Source organism: Ceratotherium simum, chromosome 40, assembly GCF_057802395.1.
Source record: "Ceratotherium simum simum isolate JZ-2026a chromosome 40, ASM5780239v1, whole genome shotgun sequence".
Lineage (NCBI taxonomy): Eukaryota > Metazoa > Chordata > Mammalia > Perissodactyla > Rhinocerotidae > Ceratotherium > Ceratotherium simum.
This window is the reverse complement of record NC_141939.1, coordinates 6553994-6574946: the sequence shown is the minus strand read 5'-3', so window position 1 is coordinate 6574946 and position 20953 is coordinate 6553994. Positions and strand designations below refer to the sequence as shown.

The following is a 20953-nucleotide window of genomic DNA, read 5'->3' as shown; positions in this document are numbered from 1 at the left end:
ACTAAAATGGCAGTGCTGACTTAAATGTAATGTGTAAGGGGAACTGGCCCTGGGAGACTGTGTGCTCTCCACCGATAGGCGCCCGCCCCTCAATGAACACATGAGTAAATGAATGAGTACATGATTGGGAGTTTGGATGCCAGTTCTACTGTTGATGGTGAGGCAGTGTTTCCACTCATCTTTCACTTGCGGAGAGAGGTCCACCTGAGGTACTACGTGGCAAACTGCAAGGGGACATGTTTATACTTGGTTCGCTCTTCAATTCTCCAAGGCAAATTCCCATCACACCCTTTCCTCTACGCAGTTCGTCAAGGCCCCCTTTCCCTGCGTGAAAGCATAAGACTGTTCAGCTCGTGGCTCAAAACCTTTTGACCCTTTGCATCATATGTTCGGGGGGCATTTTATAACGTTCCTGGGACAATAATTTTAAGAAACTATTGTCTAACACAGTTCCCCAGGGAAAAATGGACAGAATCTCAGTCACCTAATTGCATGTTAAAAAACAATCCTGCTTGAGTCCCTTAAGTGTCTGGGTTCTCGGTTCTCTGGTTCAGACTCCACTGTGCCATCACAGTTAGGCGCTCACTGGAGGGCTCCCGACAGCAGTTTCACAGCTCCTCAGGTGCTCGGGGTGTCAAGTCCAGGTTTCTCTGCACCTCTGCTCTTTGGCCTTACTTCACAAAGTTTGGTCTCATTGTCTATTTTATTTCAACGTCCCTATTGTCATCGGGCAGTAGGTCCATGTGGCTGACCACCCGCTCCCAGGGCAGCTCTCCTGGTGCACGCAGGCTGACGGGCATGTTTTCTGTCCTCTATAGTCTAAAGTCACATCAATGCGCACACTGCAATGCTGGTGGCCCGGGTTCGGATCCCGGGTGTGCATCGAGGCACCACTTCTCCGTCCATCCTGAGGCCGAGTCCCACATACAGCAACTAGAAGGATGTGCAGCTATGACATACAACTATCGGCTGGGGCTTTGGGGGGAAAAAATAAAAATAAATAAAATCTTTAAAAAAAATAAAAAATAAAAAAAGTCACATCAATCAACCGTGGCAGCAGTTATAATCTAAAATACATTCCCCCTCCACAGCCTCTAGAGAACATCATCTTTTCTTTTCAAAATGGCCTGAAAGTAGAGCAATGGCTTAGTTTTAAGACTTTATTATAGAAACATCTCCATCTCCCAAATTGTTTGCCCATGCAAGTTTCTTAAATGCTCTAAGGCACTACCCTCAAAGGTAAAAGAGGAATATTAATAAAAGCAAGCATTTATTGAATGCCAGGTTCTGTGCTAAGCACTTTCTGAGGATTGTGTAATGATTTCTCTGGAAAACACTTGGAGGCAGGCATCAGGTCACTCGGCTAGTTGAGTGGCAGGGCTAGGGACTCCAGAGTCCGTGCTCTGATCACCATGGCCTGCTGCCCCAGCAGTGCCCAGCTTGGAGGAGTTGCTGTAGGGATTGAGTGAGATGGTGTCTAGAAAGTGCTTAGCAGGCCTGGTACGAACATCCATTTGACGTTGAGAGCTGCTACTATTTGACAGGAATTCAGTCCCTAGGAGGGCTCTGAGGAGATGTGAAGGGGACAGGCTAAGGGCACATGAAAGGAGAGTGGCTCTGGGCGGATGGACATCATCAGCTGGAGGTCAGAGGTGTTCAGCTGTGGGGGTATAGGCTGTGGCAGCGTGCCCATGCGAGCCAGCGTGATGCCCAAGCACAGGCCCTGCACTTATGTGCAGATGCCCCATCCCAAGCTCTCCTCAGCCCTTCGGAGCATCAGTCTTTGCCTGCCTTTGTCAAAAGCAGAGTCAGAAGTCCCCCACCCCTCCCCGTGGCCTAGCCAACACTTCATTTGCATTTTCTTTTACTATTGGCTTACAACTTTTATTTGTTTGTTGTTCGTTCTTGTTTAATATACCTATGCCAACCCAATTCCTTTTGGAAATGGGCAAATGATAAAAATATTGTCAAGTGGGTGGGATTAGAATTGGGGGCACAGCTGCCACAACAGTGCCATTTGTGTATTTAGATGGAGGCAGCCACAGCCTGCAGTCCACTTGCCACACGCCAAAAACTGACAGTTCTTAGGATCTTGAAAGTGTCACAGGTTTTCTCTTTTCTTCTATAACTGTGTTTCGTTGTTCAGCTATAACCTCAAATACACTTCAGCTCCTCCTCAGGCTCCCTAAGAGGCCACTGTGATATTTCCAGCATTGACAGTGGGGTGTTTTTTGAATGTTAAACCAGACTTGAAGAGTGCAGGGGACGCGGACAAGCACTGCGCTCTGGAAGTTGAGTAACGGGGATTCTGCTGTGACCATCAGAATGAGGCAGAAGGGCCAGGCTGTGTTCTTGGATGGCCTTGAGCCTCGGTCACCTCAGCATGTGTCTGTTGGGGCACAGGTGGCGGTGACCGTCTATTCCACGTCTGTGCTTGCGTGTTTTGGTCCTACCAGCATCCCAGGATTGCTGTGGGATGTGAATGAGCTGTTTGACTTAGTGTTTCCATTGCCATTTGCTCATATTCTGAGATATTCTCAAGTTTAATTGGATTCTAACTTCTCTTGAATACAGGGTATTTTTACATTAGATCCTTTTTTTTAGATCTCAGCCAGAAACACAATAAATTTGGTTTTTTTAATAGAAGAGAGGCAAATTCCTTGATAGAGTAATTACTATTCACACAGGAAGGTGGGTCTCTGACTGCTTTTCTTCAGGAAATGATGACAAGGTAGAAATGACGAATGTAGAAATGACAAAGCCATGGCCCAGAGGTGCGACTTGCCCAGGATCAGGGGATGTGAGAGGCAGCATGAGATGCAAACAGACGCGTGTTTATGTGTTTACGCATTGAGCACGTGCTTAAAATCAACAAAAACAAGCTGTACTTTCTACCTTAAAAGAGAACCTCACACACTGTTGTTACTGTTGTGGCTACTTTCGACAGTGCCAGCCTCATGTGGTGACTAAGTCACACAGCTGGTTCGCAGCCAAGCTAAGGTCCCTTGCTTTGGGGCATGTCTGGGTTTCTTGCTCTGGTTGACAGTGGCCTTCAAATCTGTGTGCGCTGTTGCCCGTATAAAGATGGAACTTCTCCGCCACCTTTGACATGACTTCCATCTGTCAACAAGGAGGCTGTTAATAGTGATTGTGTGTGTCCTTCCCCTTCCCTCTTACCACCCACCAACAGGACCACCCACACTTAGAACACCCGGCTTGCAGGGCAGTCCTTGAGATTAAACCAAATCGCGGTTGGCAGTTTACCCCAGAAGAGGGGTGAGGGATGGAGGCAAGAAACTGTGCTGCTTCTCTGGTCTTTTTTCATCAGAAAAGCATTTGTGCCTTTTGGTAGGAAAATAGTCTTGGGGAAGGTGCCCCAGCCCAGCCAACAAACTGGTATTGTACTCTCTGCCATCACTGTGCTAGTCAATGGGGACTCAAGGACAAAGGAAACACAGTCCCCTTCCTAGGTTCTTCCCAAACGATGGTCTAATAAATCACCACAATGTCTCTTCTCTTTGAAGCGGAGCGTCGGAGTTCGTTAGGTCAAGGGAAATGAACGACATGCCAGACGGACGTAAAGAGCAGTTGGGGATGCAGCTCTGCAGTCTGCTGATGTTTTGTGTGTTTGCTTGTGGTTTCGATAATAAAAGAAGGATACTTCTCACTGCTGGTAGAATAGCCACAGCCTGTGAGGAAACAGATTTGATATCCTAATGGTCGTCACTTAAATGGTACACCAAAAATAGCTTAGAAATTTCTCAGTTGTGCTCACTAGAACAAATACAAGAGTTTTTCCACTGTACAAAATAGGGGGCAAATTTATTTCCTAGACTCGTGGAATCTAAAGTAGGATTGGACCTTAGAGATTGCCCAGCCTAACCCTTCATTTTACAGAGAGGGAAATGGGACCGGGGCCGGGGAGTTAAGTGACTTGCCCCCAACACACAGCCAGTTGGGAAAGAACTGGGTCTACGCCCAGCCGTCGCAGATCTTTACCCCAAGTTCACCCCAAAAGTCACTGAAATTACTTATAAGAATATTCAGAGCAATATACTGATGATAGGCCTACAATTGGCTTTTAAAGAAAACTAGGCACATTTTAGGGGACAGTCTTTGGACGGTGACTTCAAGGAGGACAATGAGGCCTTTTGAGCACATGGGCTCAGTGGCCTTCAGACTGATCCCTGAAGCCCCAGGATCCATCAGAAATGGACTCTCCCCTCCCCTGACAGAACAGCTCTGCATTCACTCACGTTATAGAGTATGCTTCTGAGTAAGAATTCTTTTGAAATAAATTAATCTGAAAACTACTATTCTACAAAGAAACAATTCAGCAATGCTGATAAGAATATAGTTTTATCATCATCAGAAATAATAGAGTTTGAAGTTTTGTTCCTTTTTTTTTTTTTACTTTTAACTTTTATGGACTCAAAAGTACGCTTCCCCACTGCCTCTGTCGTGATGAGTCTGAGGGACTCAGGGCGCGCTGGAGAGTTGCCTTCACTGAATCTTTCCAGAAAATTCCCTCATATTTAGTTTTCCACATCTAGTAAGATCTCCAAGCGGATGTCTTCTCCAGATCTTTGACTGGTGGAAGACCTGAGCAACTGTTGCTCACAACTCAAGTTCATTGTTTCGTAGCTCTTGGCACAGTTCTCCTGGCTCTCTCATTCTGTTTACCATGAATGGAAAGGGAGACATCACACAGCTCCTGTCACATGGAAAGCACTGAACCATAATTGTGGAATGAAAACTTCACAAGGAAAAGCCCCTATTTGTTTCTGTTTGTTTAAAACCTCATATTCTTGAAGCAGCCCATCTTTTCCCATGACTATTGTGAGAGCTCATTTTCACGAGGGGGCAGTTTAACTGTTATTTCCTAAGTGCATCAGAGGAAAAAGTAAGTTTAAAAGGAAAATTTTTTTTAATTGAGAAATCAAAGACTTATTACTGAAACATTGCTCTAATAAAGATATTTCGGTGTTAAATCATTTTGAATTTGCTAACTATCTGTACCTTTGTTCCTTCTTTCAGAATGCTAGAAGATGACCTTAAGCTAAGTAGTGATGAAGAAGAGAACGAACAGGTAAGATTTTCTTTTATGTTACCATTCTTTGAATGTGACACAATGATGCTGACCTGGTGGAGCGTCCTAACTATTAACTGAGACATACAGATGCTGAATCATGGTGCCCTAGGATGCTGGGTGTCCTCTGCTAATTACAAGATTCTGTGCCATTGGGCCAATCTATTAAAATATCTTGGCCTTAATTTCCCTTAAAACTGTAATTCTGTGATTTTTTATTGCATTGAAACAACAACAACTATTTATAAGAAAGCTGACTGGGTTCAGGCTTCAATGTCAAATAGAGCCTTTTTTTTTTTTTTTTTTAAATTAACTGGTCTAGAGATCAAACGTGTGATCTTAACCTCATCAGCATGCAACAGGAAAGCTGTAGTATTAAATATTGAGAAGTCTTATACAGCTATTATTAACATTGAGAAGAGGCAAACATAGAGGTGAGCAAAAATGATGAATAAAAAATAATCATGCTCAGAATAGGCTGTTTGCCTTAAATGATAAATGTGCTTGAAATGTTCTCTTCTGATGTTGATTTATCAGCTCGAGACATCAGTCAGGGTTTATAAATACTCTTCTGATGAGTCACTTAAGGTGAAAAAATATCCACTTACCATTCATCACTTTCACTTCTGCATTTCAGGAAATGTTTGCATTTTAAAGCAAGTTTGAAAACACTAAAGACAGATTTTTCCTACACTTCTATTTCCTTTTTCTCATTACGTGTATTGTATTTTGTCAAGTTTGGATAACTGTGATAGATATAAAGATAAATCAGAGAGGTTTTTTAATGTCATTTTTACATGCAATACAAGACACTTGTACTATTCAGTTGGTCTTGAAATAGTGAATTTTATATGAAGGTGTTGTGGAATGCTGTGCAGGTGATGCTGTCTAGACATGCAAATGCAAATAATGTACGAGGGAGTGTGCAGAGGTGAAATAAAAGTCAAAGGAAATTTCCAGGAAGAGCGTCTGAGCAGAATGTGGCTGTGAGGTCACAGAAGAGTTTGCTCACCTTGTGAGAAAAGGTGAGGCACCCAAGAAGGGACTGGGCATGAGGGAGAACTCAACAAATCTGGAAACTAGATTGGCAAGTGGAGAATACCCCAAGTGAAGGAAGGTTACCTGCTCTAGGAGGGCCACTCAGGCTTCGGGTTTTTTAAAAGACTGATGAATTTGTTTCTAGGCGTACACACAGGGCAATCAGGTATCCATAACCCAGCAATCTTGGCAGAACTGGAGAACAACTTCACTCCTAATTTTGGTTCCTTGTCTGTGTGACTATAAGCAAATAATTTCATCTCCGGTGTTTTTGCCCAGTGAGAGATTCAGATAGTAATGTTGTGGATTAAGTCACATCAAACATGTAAATTGTGTGTACTTTCTATTAGAAAAGAGATGCACAGACTGTTTCATTCAACAAGCCTTTCTTAATTTGAAAAGAAGTTTCCTCAGTTATTTCCACTGAAAACTCAATTTAAAGAAATTCGTTATCAAGGATGTGCTAGACACGTTCTCTAAGGCATTGAGAACTTTTGGTTGTCCTTTTGCTTTATAAGCTACTTCTGTGCAGTCTGTAGGCATTGATAATGCTGTATTGTGAATATACAGGTCAGATCCTTTATTCTTGCATTTGGTCCCTATGTGTGTACACCTTCCTGTCTTTTGCAATGAAAGCAACTGACAGAATTAATGATTTTTAGACAGGAATCCTCTCTTTTAATTAAGACTCCAGACAGTGGTTTTGTATGTGGCAGTTTGAAATATTGCTCTAACACTAATTGTATTAAGTTATCTTGCTTTGGCCTATAATTATACCCTGGCCTAATCACAAAATCGTAATTCCCATTTTTTTTTCTGTGTGTGTGTGTGAGGAAGATCAGCCCTGAGCTAACATCCATTGCCAATCCTCCTCTTTTTGCTGAGGAAGATCAGCCCTGAGCTAACATCTGTACCCATCTTCCTCTACTTTATATGGGACGCCGCCACAGCATGGCTTGACAAGCGGTGCGTCAGTGCGCGCCCGGGATCTGAACCTGCAAACCCCAGGCCGCCAGAGCAGAGAGCGCGCACTTAACTGCTTGCACCACCAGGCCAGTCCCCCCATGTTTTTAAAAAAGACTGATGATATAGCATTTTTTTCCTCTCCAAGATCAAAATATGACTGTGCCCCAAAAGAGTGGAGCCTGTGCACACATGCAACACGCATACACTACATTTCTCTGGCGTTGGAGATAATTAAGCTTTTAACATAAATGATTTTTTCAGATATAATTAGAGTTTGCCCCTTAACTCAAAATCTTTCAAAAATGTATTATACATTTGCCTGCCCTGATAAACACAGTATACCAAAATCCTTAACCTTTTCTCACATGACAACTGGTTGTCTTTGTGAATATGGGTCACTAGCCTGTATAGCCACTGTAATGAATGGATGTCCGTATGAGCTTCAAGTTGCTACGCCTGTTTGCGCTTCCTAAAGTAGCCTCAAACTCTCATGGGTTTGAATATTCCTGTCTAATGTTTCCTTTATCCTCTTTGCTTTTGTGCGCTCAAGGGTGAAGAGATGGGCTAGTTTAGTGAGTAAGCACAGGCTCAGCTTCAACCCAGGGGGTTCAAATCCCTGCTCTACTACCCATAGCTTTGCAGCCTTGGTCCAGTCCCTGAACTACTCTCTGCTCCAGTGTCGCCATTTGTAAAACTGGAGTTAGTGTTAGATCCCCAAAGCCTGACACTTCCTCAGAACTTGTGTTCACCCATTGGCATCAAGTCACCAGATCCAATAGGCCTTTTTTTTTTTTTTTGGCTTTCTTAGTCAACTTATAATTGAATACACCATGCATAGAGAAAAGTACATAAGTTAGAATACAACCTGATGAATATAAACTGCACACACCCATGTAACGGGCATCCAGATCAAGATACAGACATGACCAGGCTCTCAGTTCTCCTACGTCTCCTTCCAGTCACCACCCTCCAGGAGAATAATCACTCCTGTTTTCTAACACCATAATCTTGCTTGTTTTTGAACTTGATATCAATGGACTCATACAGTGTGTACTCTGTTGTTTCTGGCTTCTTTCACTCAGCACTGTGTTTGTGAGATTCATCCATGTTGTTGCAGGTAATTGAAGTTTGTTCATTTTCGTTGCTGGATCATATTTCATGATGTGCATATACCATAATTTTCTTACGCATTCTACTGCTGATGGGCACAAGGGTGTTTGGGACTGTTAGCATAGTGCTGTTGTCAACATTCTCATGCAGGTCTTTAGGTGAGGCTGTGGGAACATTTCTGTTGGGTCTCTGCCCAAGACTAGAAATGCTGGGCCATTGGGTATGTGCATGTTCAACTTGAGTAGATTATCCCAAATCATTTTCCAGAATGGTTGTACCACTTGACACTCCCACAAGCAAAGGAAGAGAATTCCTGTTGCTCCACATCCTCACCTCATGCTTATCTTTTTATCTTTATGAGGGATATTGTTCTGAAGGTTTCTTTTTTTGTATTGCCTTTGTCTAGTTTTGATATAAGGGCAATACTGGCTTATAAAATGAATTGAGAAGTGTTCCCCACTCTTCTCTTTTTTTGAAAAGATTGTACAAAATTAATGGTAACACTTCTTTAAATGTTTGTCAGAATTCTGCAGTGAAACCATGTGGGCCTGGAGATTTTAAAAACTTACAAATTCTATTTTCTTAATAGTTAAAGGGCTATTCAGATTATTTTGATAGGCTACATTGTAGGTTGTGGTAGTATGTTTTCTTCAAGTAATTAGTCCATCGTGTCATTTAAGTTGTCATATTTATGTGTGTAGACTTGTATTCCTTTATTGTCCTTTTGATGTCTGGGTCTATACTAATATCTCCTGTTTCATTTTTTTTTTTTTTTACCTTTTTTGTTTATTGAGGTCATATTGGTTTATACCATTGTGTAATTTCAGGTGTACATGATTATATATCAGATTCTGTATAGACTGCATCGTGCTCACCACCAATAGTCTAGTTTTTATCCGTCACCATACATATGTGCCCCTTTACCCCTTTTGCCTCACCCTCACCTCCTTCCCCTCTGGTAACAACTAATCTGTTCTCCTTATCTATGTCTTTATCTTCCACATATGAATGAAATAGTACAGTGTTTGTCTTTTTCTGTCTGACTTAGTTTGCTTAACATAATACCCTCAAGGTCCATCCGTATTCTTGCAAATGGGATGATTTAGTCTCTTTTTATGGCAGAGTAGTATTCCATTGTATATATATATACCACGTCGTCTTTATCCATTTATCAGTTGATGGGCACTCAGGTTGCTTTCACATCTTGGCTATTGTGAATAATGCTGCAATGGACATGGGGATGCATAAATCTCTTTGTATTGTTGATTTCATGTTCTTTGGATAAATACCCAGTAATGGGATAGTTGGATCATATGGTATTTCTATTTTTAATTTTTTGAGAAATCTCTGTACTATTTTCCATAGTGGCTGCACCAGTTTGCACTCCCACCAGCAGTGTATGCGAGTTCCTTTTTCTCCACATCCTCTCCAACATTTGTTATTTTTTGTCTTGTTAATTATAACCATTCTGATGGTTGTAAGGTGATAACTCATTCCGGTTTCGATTTGCTTTTCCCTAATAATTAGTGATGTTGAACAACTTTTCATGTGCCTGTTGGCCATCTGTATATCTTCTTTGGAAAAATGTCTGTTCATATTCTCTGCCCACTTTTTAATCAGATTTTTTGTTGTTGTTGCATTATGTAAGTTCTTTATGTATTTTGGGAATTAACCCCTTGTCAGATATATGATTTGCAAATATCTTCTCCCAGTTGGCGGGTTGTCTTTTTGTTTTGTTCATGGTTTCCTTTGCCTTGCAGAAGCTTTTTAGTCTGATGTAGTCTCATTTGTTTCTTTTTTCTTTTGTTTCCCTTGCCTGAGTATACATGGTATCTGAAAAGATGCTGCTAACACCAATGTCAAAGAGTGTACTGCCTACATTTTCTTCTAGGAGTTTTATGGTTTCAGGTCTTACATTCAAGTCTTTAATCTATTTCGAGTTAATTTTTGTGTGTGGTGTAAGATAATGGTCTACTTTCATTCTTTTGCATGTGGCTCTCCAGTTTTCTCAACACAATTTATTTAAGAGACTTTTGTTTCTCCATTGTATGTTCTTGGCTCCTTTGTCAAAAATTAACTGTCCATAGATGTGTGGTTTTATTTCTGGGCTTTCAATCCTGTTCCACTTATCTGAGTGTCTGTCTTTGTGCTAGTACCATGCTGTTTTGATTACTATAGCTTCGTAGTATATTTTGAAGTCAGGAATTGTGATAACTCAAGCTTTGTTCTTTTCTCAGGGTTGTTTTGGCTATTCGGAGTCTTTTGTTGTTCTATATAAATTTTAGGATTCTTTCTTCTATTTCCATGCAGAATGTCATTGGAATTCTGATTGTGAGTGCATTGAATCTGTAGATTGCTTTAGGTAACATAGACATTTTATGTTTATTCTTCCAATCCATGAGCATGGAATATCTTTCCGTTTCTTTATGTCTTCTATTTCTTTCAATAATGTCTTATAGTTTTCAATGTATAGGTCTTTCACCTCCTTGGTTAAATTTATTCCTAGGTATTTTATTCTTTTTGTTGCCATTGTAAATGGGATTGTATTCTTGACTTCTCTTTCTGCTGGTTTGTTGTTAGTGTATAGAAATGCACCTCATTTTCTTAGGTTCATTTTGTACCCTGCAACTTCGCTGTAGTTGTTGATTATTTCTAATAGTTTTCTGGTGGATTCTTTTGGGTTTTCTATTTGTAAAATCATGTTGTCCACAAACAGTGAGAGTTTTATTTCTTCCTTTCCAATTTGGATACCTTTTATTTCTTTTTCTTGCCTAATTGCTCTGGCCATAACCTCCAGTATTATGTTGAATAAGAGTGGTGAGAGTGGGCACCCTTATCTTCTTGCTGTTCTCAGAGGGATGTCTTTCAGTTTTTCCCTGTTGAGTATGATGTTGATTGTGGTTTTGTCATATGGCCTTTATTATGTCGAGGTACTTTCCTTCTATACCCATTTTATTGAGAGTTCTTATCATAAAGGGATGTTGGATCTTGTCAAATGCTTTCTGTGCATCTATTGAGAAGATCATGTAATTTTTATTCCTCATTTTACTAATGTGGTGTATCACATTGATTGATTTGCGGATTTTGAACCATCCCTGCATCCCTGGTATAAATCCTGCTTGGTCATGGTGTATGATCCTTTTAATGTATTGCTGTATTCGATTTGCCGATATTTTGTTGAGGATTTTTGCATCTATGTTCATCAGCAATATTGGCCTATAATTTTCCTTCTTTGTATTGTCCTTGTCTGGTTTTGGTAGAAGGGTAATGTTGGCCTCATAGAATGACTTAGGAAGTGTTCCATCTTCTTCAATTTTGGGGAATAGTTTGAGAAGGATAGATATTAACTCTTCTTTGAATGTTTGGTAGAATTCTCCAGAGAAGCCATCTGATCCTGGACTTTTATTTTTTGGGAGGTTTTTGATTACTGTTTCAATCTCTTTCCCTATGATTGGTCTATTCAGATTCTCTATTCCTTCTTGATTCAGTTTTGGGCAGTTGTATGAGTCTTAAGAATTTATCCATTTCTTCTAGGTTATCCAATTTGTTGGCATATAGTTTTTCATAGTATTCTCTCATAATCCTTTGTATTTCTGTAGTATCCGTTGTAATTTCTCCTTTTTCATTTCTAATTTTATTTATTTGCACCTTCTCTCTAGTGAGTCTGGCTAAGTGTTTGTCAATTTTGTTTATCTTCTCAAAGAACCAGCTCTTAGTTTCCTTGATCCTTTCTGTTGTTTTTTTAGCCTGTATTTCATTTATTTCTGCTCTAATTTGTGTTATTATTTCCCTCCTTTTGCTGACTTTGGGCTTTGTTTGTTCTTCTTTTTCTGGTTCTGTTAGGTGTAGTTTAAGATTACTTGTTTGAGATTTTTCTTGTTTGTTGAGGTAGACCTCTATTGCTATAAATTTCCCTCTTGGTACCACTTTTGCTGCATCCCATAAGAGTTGGTATGTTGTGTTTTCATTTTCCTTTGTCTCCAGGTATTTTTTGATTTCTCCTTTAATTTCTTCAATGATCCAATGGTTGTTCAGCAGCATGTTCTTTAGTCTCCACATATTTGTGCCTTTCCCAGCTTTTTTCTTTTAGTTGATTTCTAGTTTCATAGCATTGTGGTTGGAAAAGATGCTTGATATGATTTCAGTCTTCTTAAATTTATTGAGGCTTGCCTTCTTTTTCAACATATGGTCTATCTTTGAGAATGTTCCATGTGCACTTGAGAAGAATGTGTATTCTGCTGTTTTGGGATGGAATGTTCTATATATATCTATTAAGTCTATCTGGTCTAGTGTTTCATTTAAGGCCACTGTTTCCTTGTTGACTTTCTGTCTGGATGATCTATCCATTGATGTAAGTGGGGTGTTGAGGTCCCCTACTATTATTGTGTTGCTGTCAATTTCTCCCTTTAGGTCTGTTATTAGTTGCTTTGTATACTTTGGTGCTCCTCTGTTAGGTGCATATATATTCATAAGTGTTATGTCGTCTTGGTGGAATGTCCCTTTTATCATTATATACTGCCCCTCTTTGTCTCTTATTGTCTTTTTTATCTTAAAGTCTGCTTTGTCTGATATAAGTATGGCAACACCTGCTTTCTTTTGCTTGCCATTCGCTTGGAGTATCATCTTCCATCCTTCCACTGTGAGCCTATGTTTGTCTTTAGAGCTGAGATGCATTTCCTGGAGGCAGCGTATTGTTGGGTCTTATTTTTTAATCCATCTAGCCACTCTGTCTTTTGATTGGAGAATTCAGTCCATTTACATTTAGAGTGATTATTGATATATGAGGGCTTAATACTGCCATTTTATGTCTTTTTTCTGGTTGTTCTATATTTCCATTGTTTGTTTTCCCTTGTATTTCTGACTGCCGTTTCAGTTTGGTGGTTTTCTGTGATGGTTTTCTCAGCTTTCTCTTTATTTATGATTTGTGGCTCTGCTCTGATTTTTTGTTTAGTGGTTACCATGAGGTTTGTATAAAATCTCATAGATGAAATAGTCCATTTTCTGATAGTATCTTATCTCCACTAGCCTAAGCAGGTTCTATCCCTCTCCTCTTCCCTTTCTGAGTTATTGTTGTCACAAACTATCCTTTTTTGTGTTGTTTGTGACTAAATTGAAGTGTTTATAGTTATTTTTGATGCTTCCCTTCCCTTTATCTTTTATATTATAATTAAGTGTTTGCTAACCTGTTCTGATAGAGACCTGCAGTTTTCTGATTTTCTCTGTCTATTTATCTCCTTGCTCAAAGCTCTGTAAACCTTTGCCTTTTTGTTTCAGGTAGGAGGGCTTTATCATTTCTTGGAAGGCAGGTCTAGTGGCAATGAACTCCCTCAGCTTTTATTTATCTGGGAAAGCTTTTATTTCATCATCATATCTGAAGGATAGTTTTGCTGAATAGAGTATTCTTGGCTGAAAGTTTTTGTCTTTCAGTATTTTGAATATATCATTCCATTCTTTCCTAGCCTATAAGGTTTCTGTGGAGAAATCCACTGAAAGCCCGATACAGGCTCCTTTGTAGGTTATTTTCCTCTGCCTTACTGCCCTTAATATTTTTTCTTTGTCATTGACTTTTGCCAGTTTTACTATTATATGCCTTGGAGAAGGTCTTTTTACGTTGATGTAGTTAGGAGTTTTATTGGCTTCATGTACTTGTAAGTCCAGTTCCTTCCCCAGGTTTGGGAAGTTCTCAGCGTTATTTCTCTGAACAAGCTCTCTGCTCCTTTCTCCCTTTGTTCTCCCTCTGGAATACCTATAATCCTTATGTTGCTTTTCCTAATTGACTTGGATATTTCTCAAAGAATTTCATTTTTTAAAAAATCTTAGTTCTCTCTCTTCCTCCACCTGAAGCTTTCTTTCTTTTTTTTTTTGTGAGGAAGATCAGGCCTGAGCTAACATCCATGCCAACCCTCCTCTTTTTTTTGTTGAGGAATAACGGCCCTGAGCTAACATCTATTGCCAATCCTCCTCCTTTTTTTCCCTTTTTCTCCCCAAAGCCCCTGTAGATAGTTGCATGTCACAGTTGCACATCCTTCTAGTTGCTGTATGTGGGACACCACCTCAGCGTGGCTGGACAAGTGGTGTGTAAGTGCGTGCCTGGGATCCGAACCTGGGCCGCCAGTAGCAGAGTGCGCGCACTTAACTGCTAAGCCACAGGGCTGGCCCCCATCTGAAGCTTTCTTTATTTCTCTCCTCTAATTCACTAATTCTTTCCTCCATAACATCAGCTCTATTTTTTATGGTTTTTAAATTATTTTTTTATCTCATTAATTGTGTTCTTCATATCCAGAATTTCTGTTTGGTTTTTTCTTTTAGAGTTTCAATCTCTTTGGTAAGATATTCATTCTGCTCATTAATTTTATTCCTGAGCTCATTGAACTGTCTTTCTGAGTTTTCTTGTAACTCGTTGAGTTTCTTTATGACAACTATTTTGAATTCTCTGTCATTTAGGTTGTAAACTGCTGTGACTTCAGATTGGTTTCTGGACACTTATCATTTTCCTTCTCCTCTGAAATGTTATTGTAGTTCTTCATGAAGTTTGATGAATTAATCCGGCACATTCATGGTAGTATCAGGTCACACGATTCCACCTGCCACTGCTGGGAGTGGGGACGAGAGCTGTGTTTTCTGATCCCTCCCCATCTGCATTTGCATGGGCTGGCCACAGCCATTCGGCAGGTTGTGCTTATGTGGGCAGGGCCTCTGCACTCAGCAGGCAGGTTGCGTATCGCAGGCAGGGCCTCTGTGCTTTGCAGGTGGGTCACTCTTGTGTAGGTGGGGCCAGCTGCACTTGGCAGGAGACGAACTGAGCTACTGTGCTAGGTAGGAGCAGCACTTTGTTTCACACAGGCTGGTGCTGCACTGATGCTCACAGGTGGTTCAGCTGAGCTGCAGCACTAGGCAGGAGGGGAGCCTATGTAGAGGCTCCCTACCGCCACTCAGTAAGGAGTGTTCCCACGGACGAGGCCACTGCAGCATGTTGGGCACCCCCACAGGCCAGGCTACCACTCTGAAAGCATTTGTACATGGCTAGGCTGCCCTCGCCTCCACCTACAGTCTCACTGGGCTGCTGTCTGAGGATCCAAGACCTGGATTGCTGCTGCCAGGGAGGGGGAGGGGTGCACTCACCTAGTTCCACTGCTTCCCAGGGATCCAGTCCACCCATGTTCAGATGCACCACTGTGTAGATCTCTCAGGCATCCTGTTGTCCTGTATAGGGAATCCTTTGTTGGTTAATGAATGTCCATTTAGTTGTAACTTAGAAGGGAGAGACAAAGGGAACAACGTACTGCACCATGATGCTGAGTCACTCTCCTCCCCTATTTCATTCTTAATACCAATCTTCTTTATTTTTGTCTTTGTCACTCTTGCTAGAGGTTTAACAATTTTATTGATCTTTTGAAATAACTAGCTTTTGGTTTCGTTGGTATTCTCTATCAGTTTTTCTGTTTTTAATTTCATTGATTTCTTATCTTTATTGTTTCCCTCCTTCTGCTTGCTTTGGGTTCACTTTATTCTTCTTTTTCTAGTTTTCTTGAGGGAGCTTAGATTATTGATTTGAGACTTGTCCTCTTTTGTAATATAAGCAGTTAGTGCTATACATCTCACTCTCAGCACTGCTGCAGATGCATCCCACAAATTTCGATACATTGTATTTTCGTTATCATTCAGTTCTGTGAGACTTCATCTTTGACACATGGATTATTTAGAAGTGTGTTGTTTCATTTCCAAGTATTTGGATATTTCCTGTAATCTTACTTTTATTGATTTCTAGTTTGGTTCCATTGTGGTCAAAGAACACATTTTGTATAATTTCAATTCTTGTAAATTTGTTGAGTATTTTTTATGGCCTAAGACATGTTCTATATTGGTATATGTTTTATGGGCACTTGAAAGAATGTGTATTCTGCTGATGCTGGGTGGAGTGTTCCATAAATGTTAATTAGATCCTGATGGTTGATATTGTTGTTGAGTTATCTGTATCCTTGCTGACTTTCTTTCTAGTTGTTCTATCAGCTGTTGGGAGAGGAGTGTTGGAGTCTCTGACTATGTTTTTGGGTTTGTCTATTTCTCCTTTCCATTTTATCAGTTTTTGCTTCACATATTTTATAGCTCTGTTATTTGGTGCACAACCTTTAGGACTGCTATGTCTTCTTGGTAGACTGACCCTTTTATCATTATGTAATGTTCCACTCTATCTCTGGTAATTTTCTTTGCTCTAAAGTCTACTTTATCTGATATCAATATAGCCACTGCTGCATTATTTTGATTAATGTTTGCATAATGTAACTTTTTCCATTCTTTTACTTTCTTCCTACCTATATTGTTATATTTGAAGTGAGTTTCTTATAAACAGCATATAGTTGTCATATCTTTTGTCCACTTTGCCAATTTCTTTCTTTTAATTGATATATTTAGACCATTTGTGTTTAGTGTAATTATTGATACATTAGAGCTTAAGTCTGCCACTTTATTTGTTGTGTTCTGTTTGTTCTCTTTTTCATTTTTCTGTTTTCTTTTTCCTGACTTCCTGTAGATCCTTGAACATTTTATAGAATTCCATTTTTATTTATTTATAGTATTTTGAGTGTATCTCTTTTTATAGCTTTTTAGTGGCTGTTCTAGGTATTATGTTGTATATACATAACTTATAACAGTTCACTGGTGATGGCATTTTACAAGTTTTCTCCATTAGTATCCTATAATTACCTCCATCACAGAATTGATAATATATGGATAATATGGGATTTCATTTTCTATCTTCCTGCCTTCTTGAGTGAATAATCTGAATCTTATTCTATAGCTTATTCATCTTTATTTCCCTAGTGCATACCATGGCTGACTGCCATCTAACAGGAAAGCCTCATCTTCCCATAACCAGATCCACCCAACTACCTTTATCTTCATCCATCCTCTCCCTCTCCTTCTATTGCAAAAGAACACTGCTGTTTTTTTTTTTTCCCAAAAGTCTGTCCTATTTCCTCTCAGTTACTTGGGAACTTGTTCCTTTGACTCTTTTCTGCGCCCCCTGTCCACCAGAACTACTCGTTGGGTCACCAATGACCTCCACAGAGCCAAATGTACTGGGCTTTTTTCAGTCTCTCATCTTATCAGAAGACTTACAGCATTGAAAACTATTGATCACCCCACTTTTCTTGAGGTGTCGAACGCCACACTCTCCTGGTTTGTTTCCTGCCCCTCTGGCTGTTTCTTCTCAGGCTCTTTTGCTGACTGCTCCTCCTCTACCCAATCTTAAATGTTGGAATCTTTTGGCATTTATTCCTGATTCCTCCTCGCCACTTCCTTTCTCTCTTTCTCTCTCTCTCTGGGTGATCTCATCCATTCCCATGACCTTCAATTTTTATATGCTTACAATTTCTAAAGTTATGTCTTCAGCTCAGAACTCTCTTCTGAACTGCAGACCTACTTGACTTTTCTTCTTGAATGTCTCATGAGAATTTCAAATTCAATTTGTGCCAAACTGGACTTCTGGTCTTTGCCACCCCTTACCCACCCACACACAAATATGTTCCTCTTATGATTGTTTCCATTTCTAACAGTGGCACTGCCAGACACCCAGTTGTTCAAGCCTAGAACATAAGGCTCCTCCTTGATGATTCCCTGTTCCTCACTTACAAGTTAATTTTATCTCTAAGTCTTACAAATTCAACCTCTAAAATTAAATGTTAGTCCATCCACCTCTTTCCATCGTTCTAGTCTAAACCAGTCTAGTAGACACTAGCATATTTCTATTCTTCCCCTTCTATAATACAAACTCCTCACAGTGATCCTTTTAAAATGTAAATCAGATCAAGTCATTCCTTGGTCTAAAATCTTAAATAGGTTTCCCTTTCCACTTGGGATAAAATCCAGAGCCCGTAGCATGACTAACACTACCCTACACAGTCTGACTTCACCCACTTCTTCCTCTTCACTTCACATTGAGCACTTTCATGACACTTCAGCCACGTGGGCCTTCTTTCAGCTCCTCCAACAAGCCAAGCTCAGCTGCCTCAGGGCCTCCATAGGCCTCTATTCCCTCATTTTTTGCCCAACTAACACCTACTCATCTTGGAAGTGCAGCGTAACTTTCACTTCCTCAGGAAGCCTCCCCCTATCTAAGTTAGATCCCCCCCATTAGTCCTTCTCACAATAACCTTAATCTTTCTTCTTAAGCCTGATCATAATTTTAGTTATGTGTTATGCTCATTTTTTAAAATATCTGTCCCTACCAATTAGACTGGAAGTTTCCTGAGGGCAGGGACTGTGTCTGGCTCAGCAGAGGTGCTAACTACTTGCTGAATGGATGCATGAATCAGTGCATAATGTTGAGTTGAATGGAGAGTATTTCCTACTGTCCATTGTCCAGTATCAAAGATGAATTTGATATTCTACCTTTATTTATTTTATTGAACATGATGATTTTTCAAATTAGTCCTATCCAAAGATCAAAGGTGTTGATAGAAAAGACAGAAACATAAGACCCAAGATCATAAATTGGCTATAGATTAATACACAGTTAATCTACCTATTTAGGATAAAAGCATCTATCTAATCTCCATGAAAATGTCTATAGCTACTTCTTAAATATGCTTAATGACAAGCTGTATTGAAGTTATAAATTTTCAGAAGTTATCTCGAACAGAAGCCTCCAAAACTGAGAGAATGGGTTTCTCCACAGTCTTCCCTTTCAAGAATAGGAGAATTTTGACTGTAACCTCTAGAGCCGTGATTGTGACACAGTTTACCTAGAAAGCTTGGAGATATAATTGAAATGGAAGCATATTCTCGTGTTTGCTCCTATAATTTTCAGACTTGATGAGGTTCAAACTGGAAATAGGACAAACGATATGAGAATCAGTGTTCTTGTTTGTCTAGGTAGATGAAGGATACATGATACATATAGCAATTTGTTTGATCTTCTTTTCTGTGACTCTTCATTTTAACAATTCCAAAGACCAATGTTTCCATGGAAGAATGTGAAGAAATTAGAAGATTTAAGACAGAATTATTCCTGAAGTATTAAGTACTAAAGGAATTTTTTAAATGGATTTGGAGGAGAGAGATGAATTATATAGCATGTCTTCCCATTTGGTAAAAAGAAGAACTCTGCCTCTCAAGTCAGGATAAGCTTGGGAGATTGGACACAGCGTATACCTCGATGAAATTATTATAGCGAAGGCATGAGGAAAGGGACACATGATTAAGACTTTCAGCAAGGAGCAGCCAAGATAGTGTCAACTGCAGACAGTGTTTCAGAGATGACAAATATATAAGCTCAGGGAAAGTAAGGGAGCAGGGATCCAAATTGAATGGCTACGTGTGTGCCTGCAGCTTCCAGTAATTACATTATCCACACATATTAGGCAGTCTTTTCATTTTAATTATATAACTGCATTTTTCTCTTTAAATAAGCATGGTTTATCCACTTAAACTGACAATTTTAATTTTATAGGCAGTGATCATTGGGTATAATCTGTAGAGGGAAATTTTCCTACTGGCATAATTTACTTCTCACAATGAAAAAAAGTTACCTTTTAATCTCCAATCAATATTTGGAGAGCACACAATTAATTTAATAGATATCTAGGTAGTTAACATAAATCTTCACGTTAAAGAGCCAATTCTTTTCTTATTTTTAATGCATGGAGTACTAGTCTTGTCTCTCAAAAAGAATCTTAGTCCTCAGAATGAATCTAAAGCCTCGCTGCATCAAGATGTCAAGATTATAGGTGAGATTGCTCTGAGCGCTGAATTGAAGTTCTTATTGCTTTTTATTACCTTTGGTTTCTTAGCGAAAGGCACACGAAATGTGCCCATCTCAATTCTCTGCTCTTTACTGTAGTGGTCACTGGATAACTAACAGCAGTTTGGGGTGTAATATTAAAAGCAGATTGCCAATTGTAATGGGTGCTGTTCATTTTTTCCCCTCTTCCTTTTTAATATGACAATTGCATAACAGAGAGCAGAGCTTTTACAAAGAACCTCTGAAGCCATTGGCAGTGAGTGTCAATCAGTGACCAAATGAATTAGCTGAATGATATGCAGATGTAGAATAAAAACATAGGAGGTTTTGCAGCCCAACTCCACTTCCCTGGGTGCGTTTTTCTTCTCAGGATCAGCTTGGTTGATGGTAAAGTTCTTGGCCTGTGAAAATTTATTACCCATAGAGTCAATCTGCATTCAGGCGGCCAAGTCTGAATAAATAGAGTCATTGTGCTTGTCTGGGATTTGTGGCCAGAGTTCATCCAGTCAGCTTGACATTCGCATCCCAGGAGATTCATAAAAGCCAACACCCTGGTATGTGCTCTTGAATCCTGCCAAAATTGTGTAGAATTGTATAAACAGGAGTTGAAGCAGTAATCAGGACCAGGTTTGAGGGGCAGGGCTCCAAAATCAAGTTTCTCCTACATTAGAAATCAACTGTATTGTAGATGTTATTTGTCGCCAAACAAGAGCCAAAAAAGTCATTCTGAGAATAATCTTGAATGCCTACTAAGCGCCAAACATCGTGCAAGAGGCTGGCTTGTTGGTCTTGATGAATTACACATTAATAATATTCGTTATGATAATTTAACCTCAAAAATTTAAGTAAATTTTAAATGCCAGGAAATGCCCTGCCCCCAATGACTCTACAAAAGAAGTGTATGTTACATATATTAAACCTAATAGCAAAATAGAAAAAAAAGAAAGGTAGTTTATGTTGGTTTTTATTTTTAGTCTTACATTAATGTTGTACCTAAGCTAAATATCCAA

General features: G+C 39.7%; 1 protein-coding gene across 2 annotated transcripts in view; it reads left to right on the top strand.

The window, feature by feature from the left end:
- AFF3 (ALF transcription elongation factor 3) overlaps positions 1-20953 on the top strand; it is a 526894-nt gene that overhangs the window by 404770 nt on the left and 101171 nt on the right. For both annotated transcript variants that reach the window (XM_087426220.1, XM_087426221.1), the window contains one exon: positions 5038-5089. In XM_087426220.1, coding sequence (XP_087282346.1) covers positions 5038-5089 — 52 coding nt within the window. The remainder of the gene's footprint in view (positions 1-5037; positions 5090-20953) is intronic.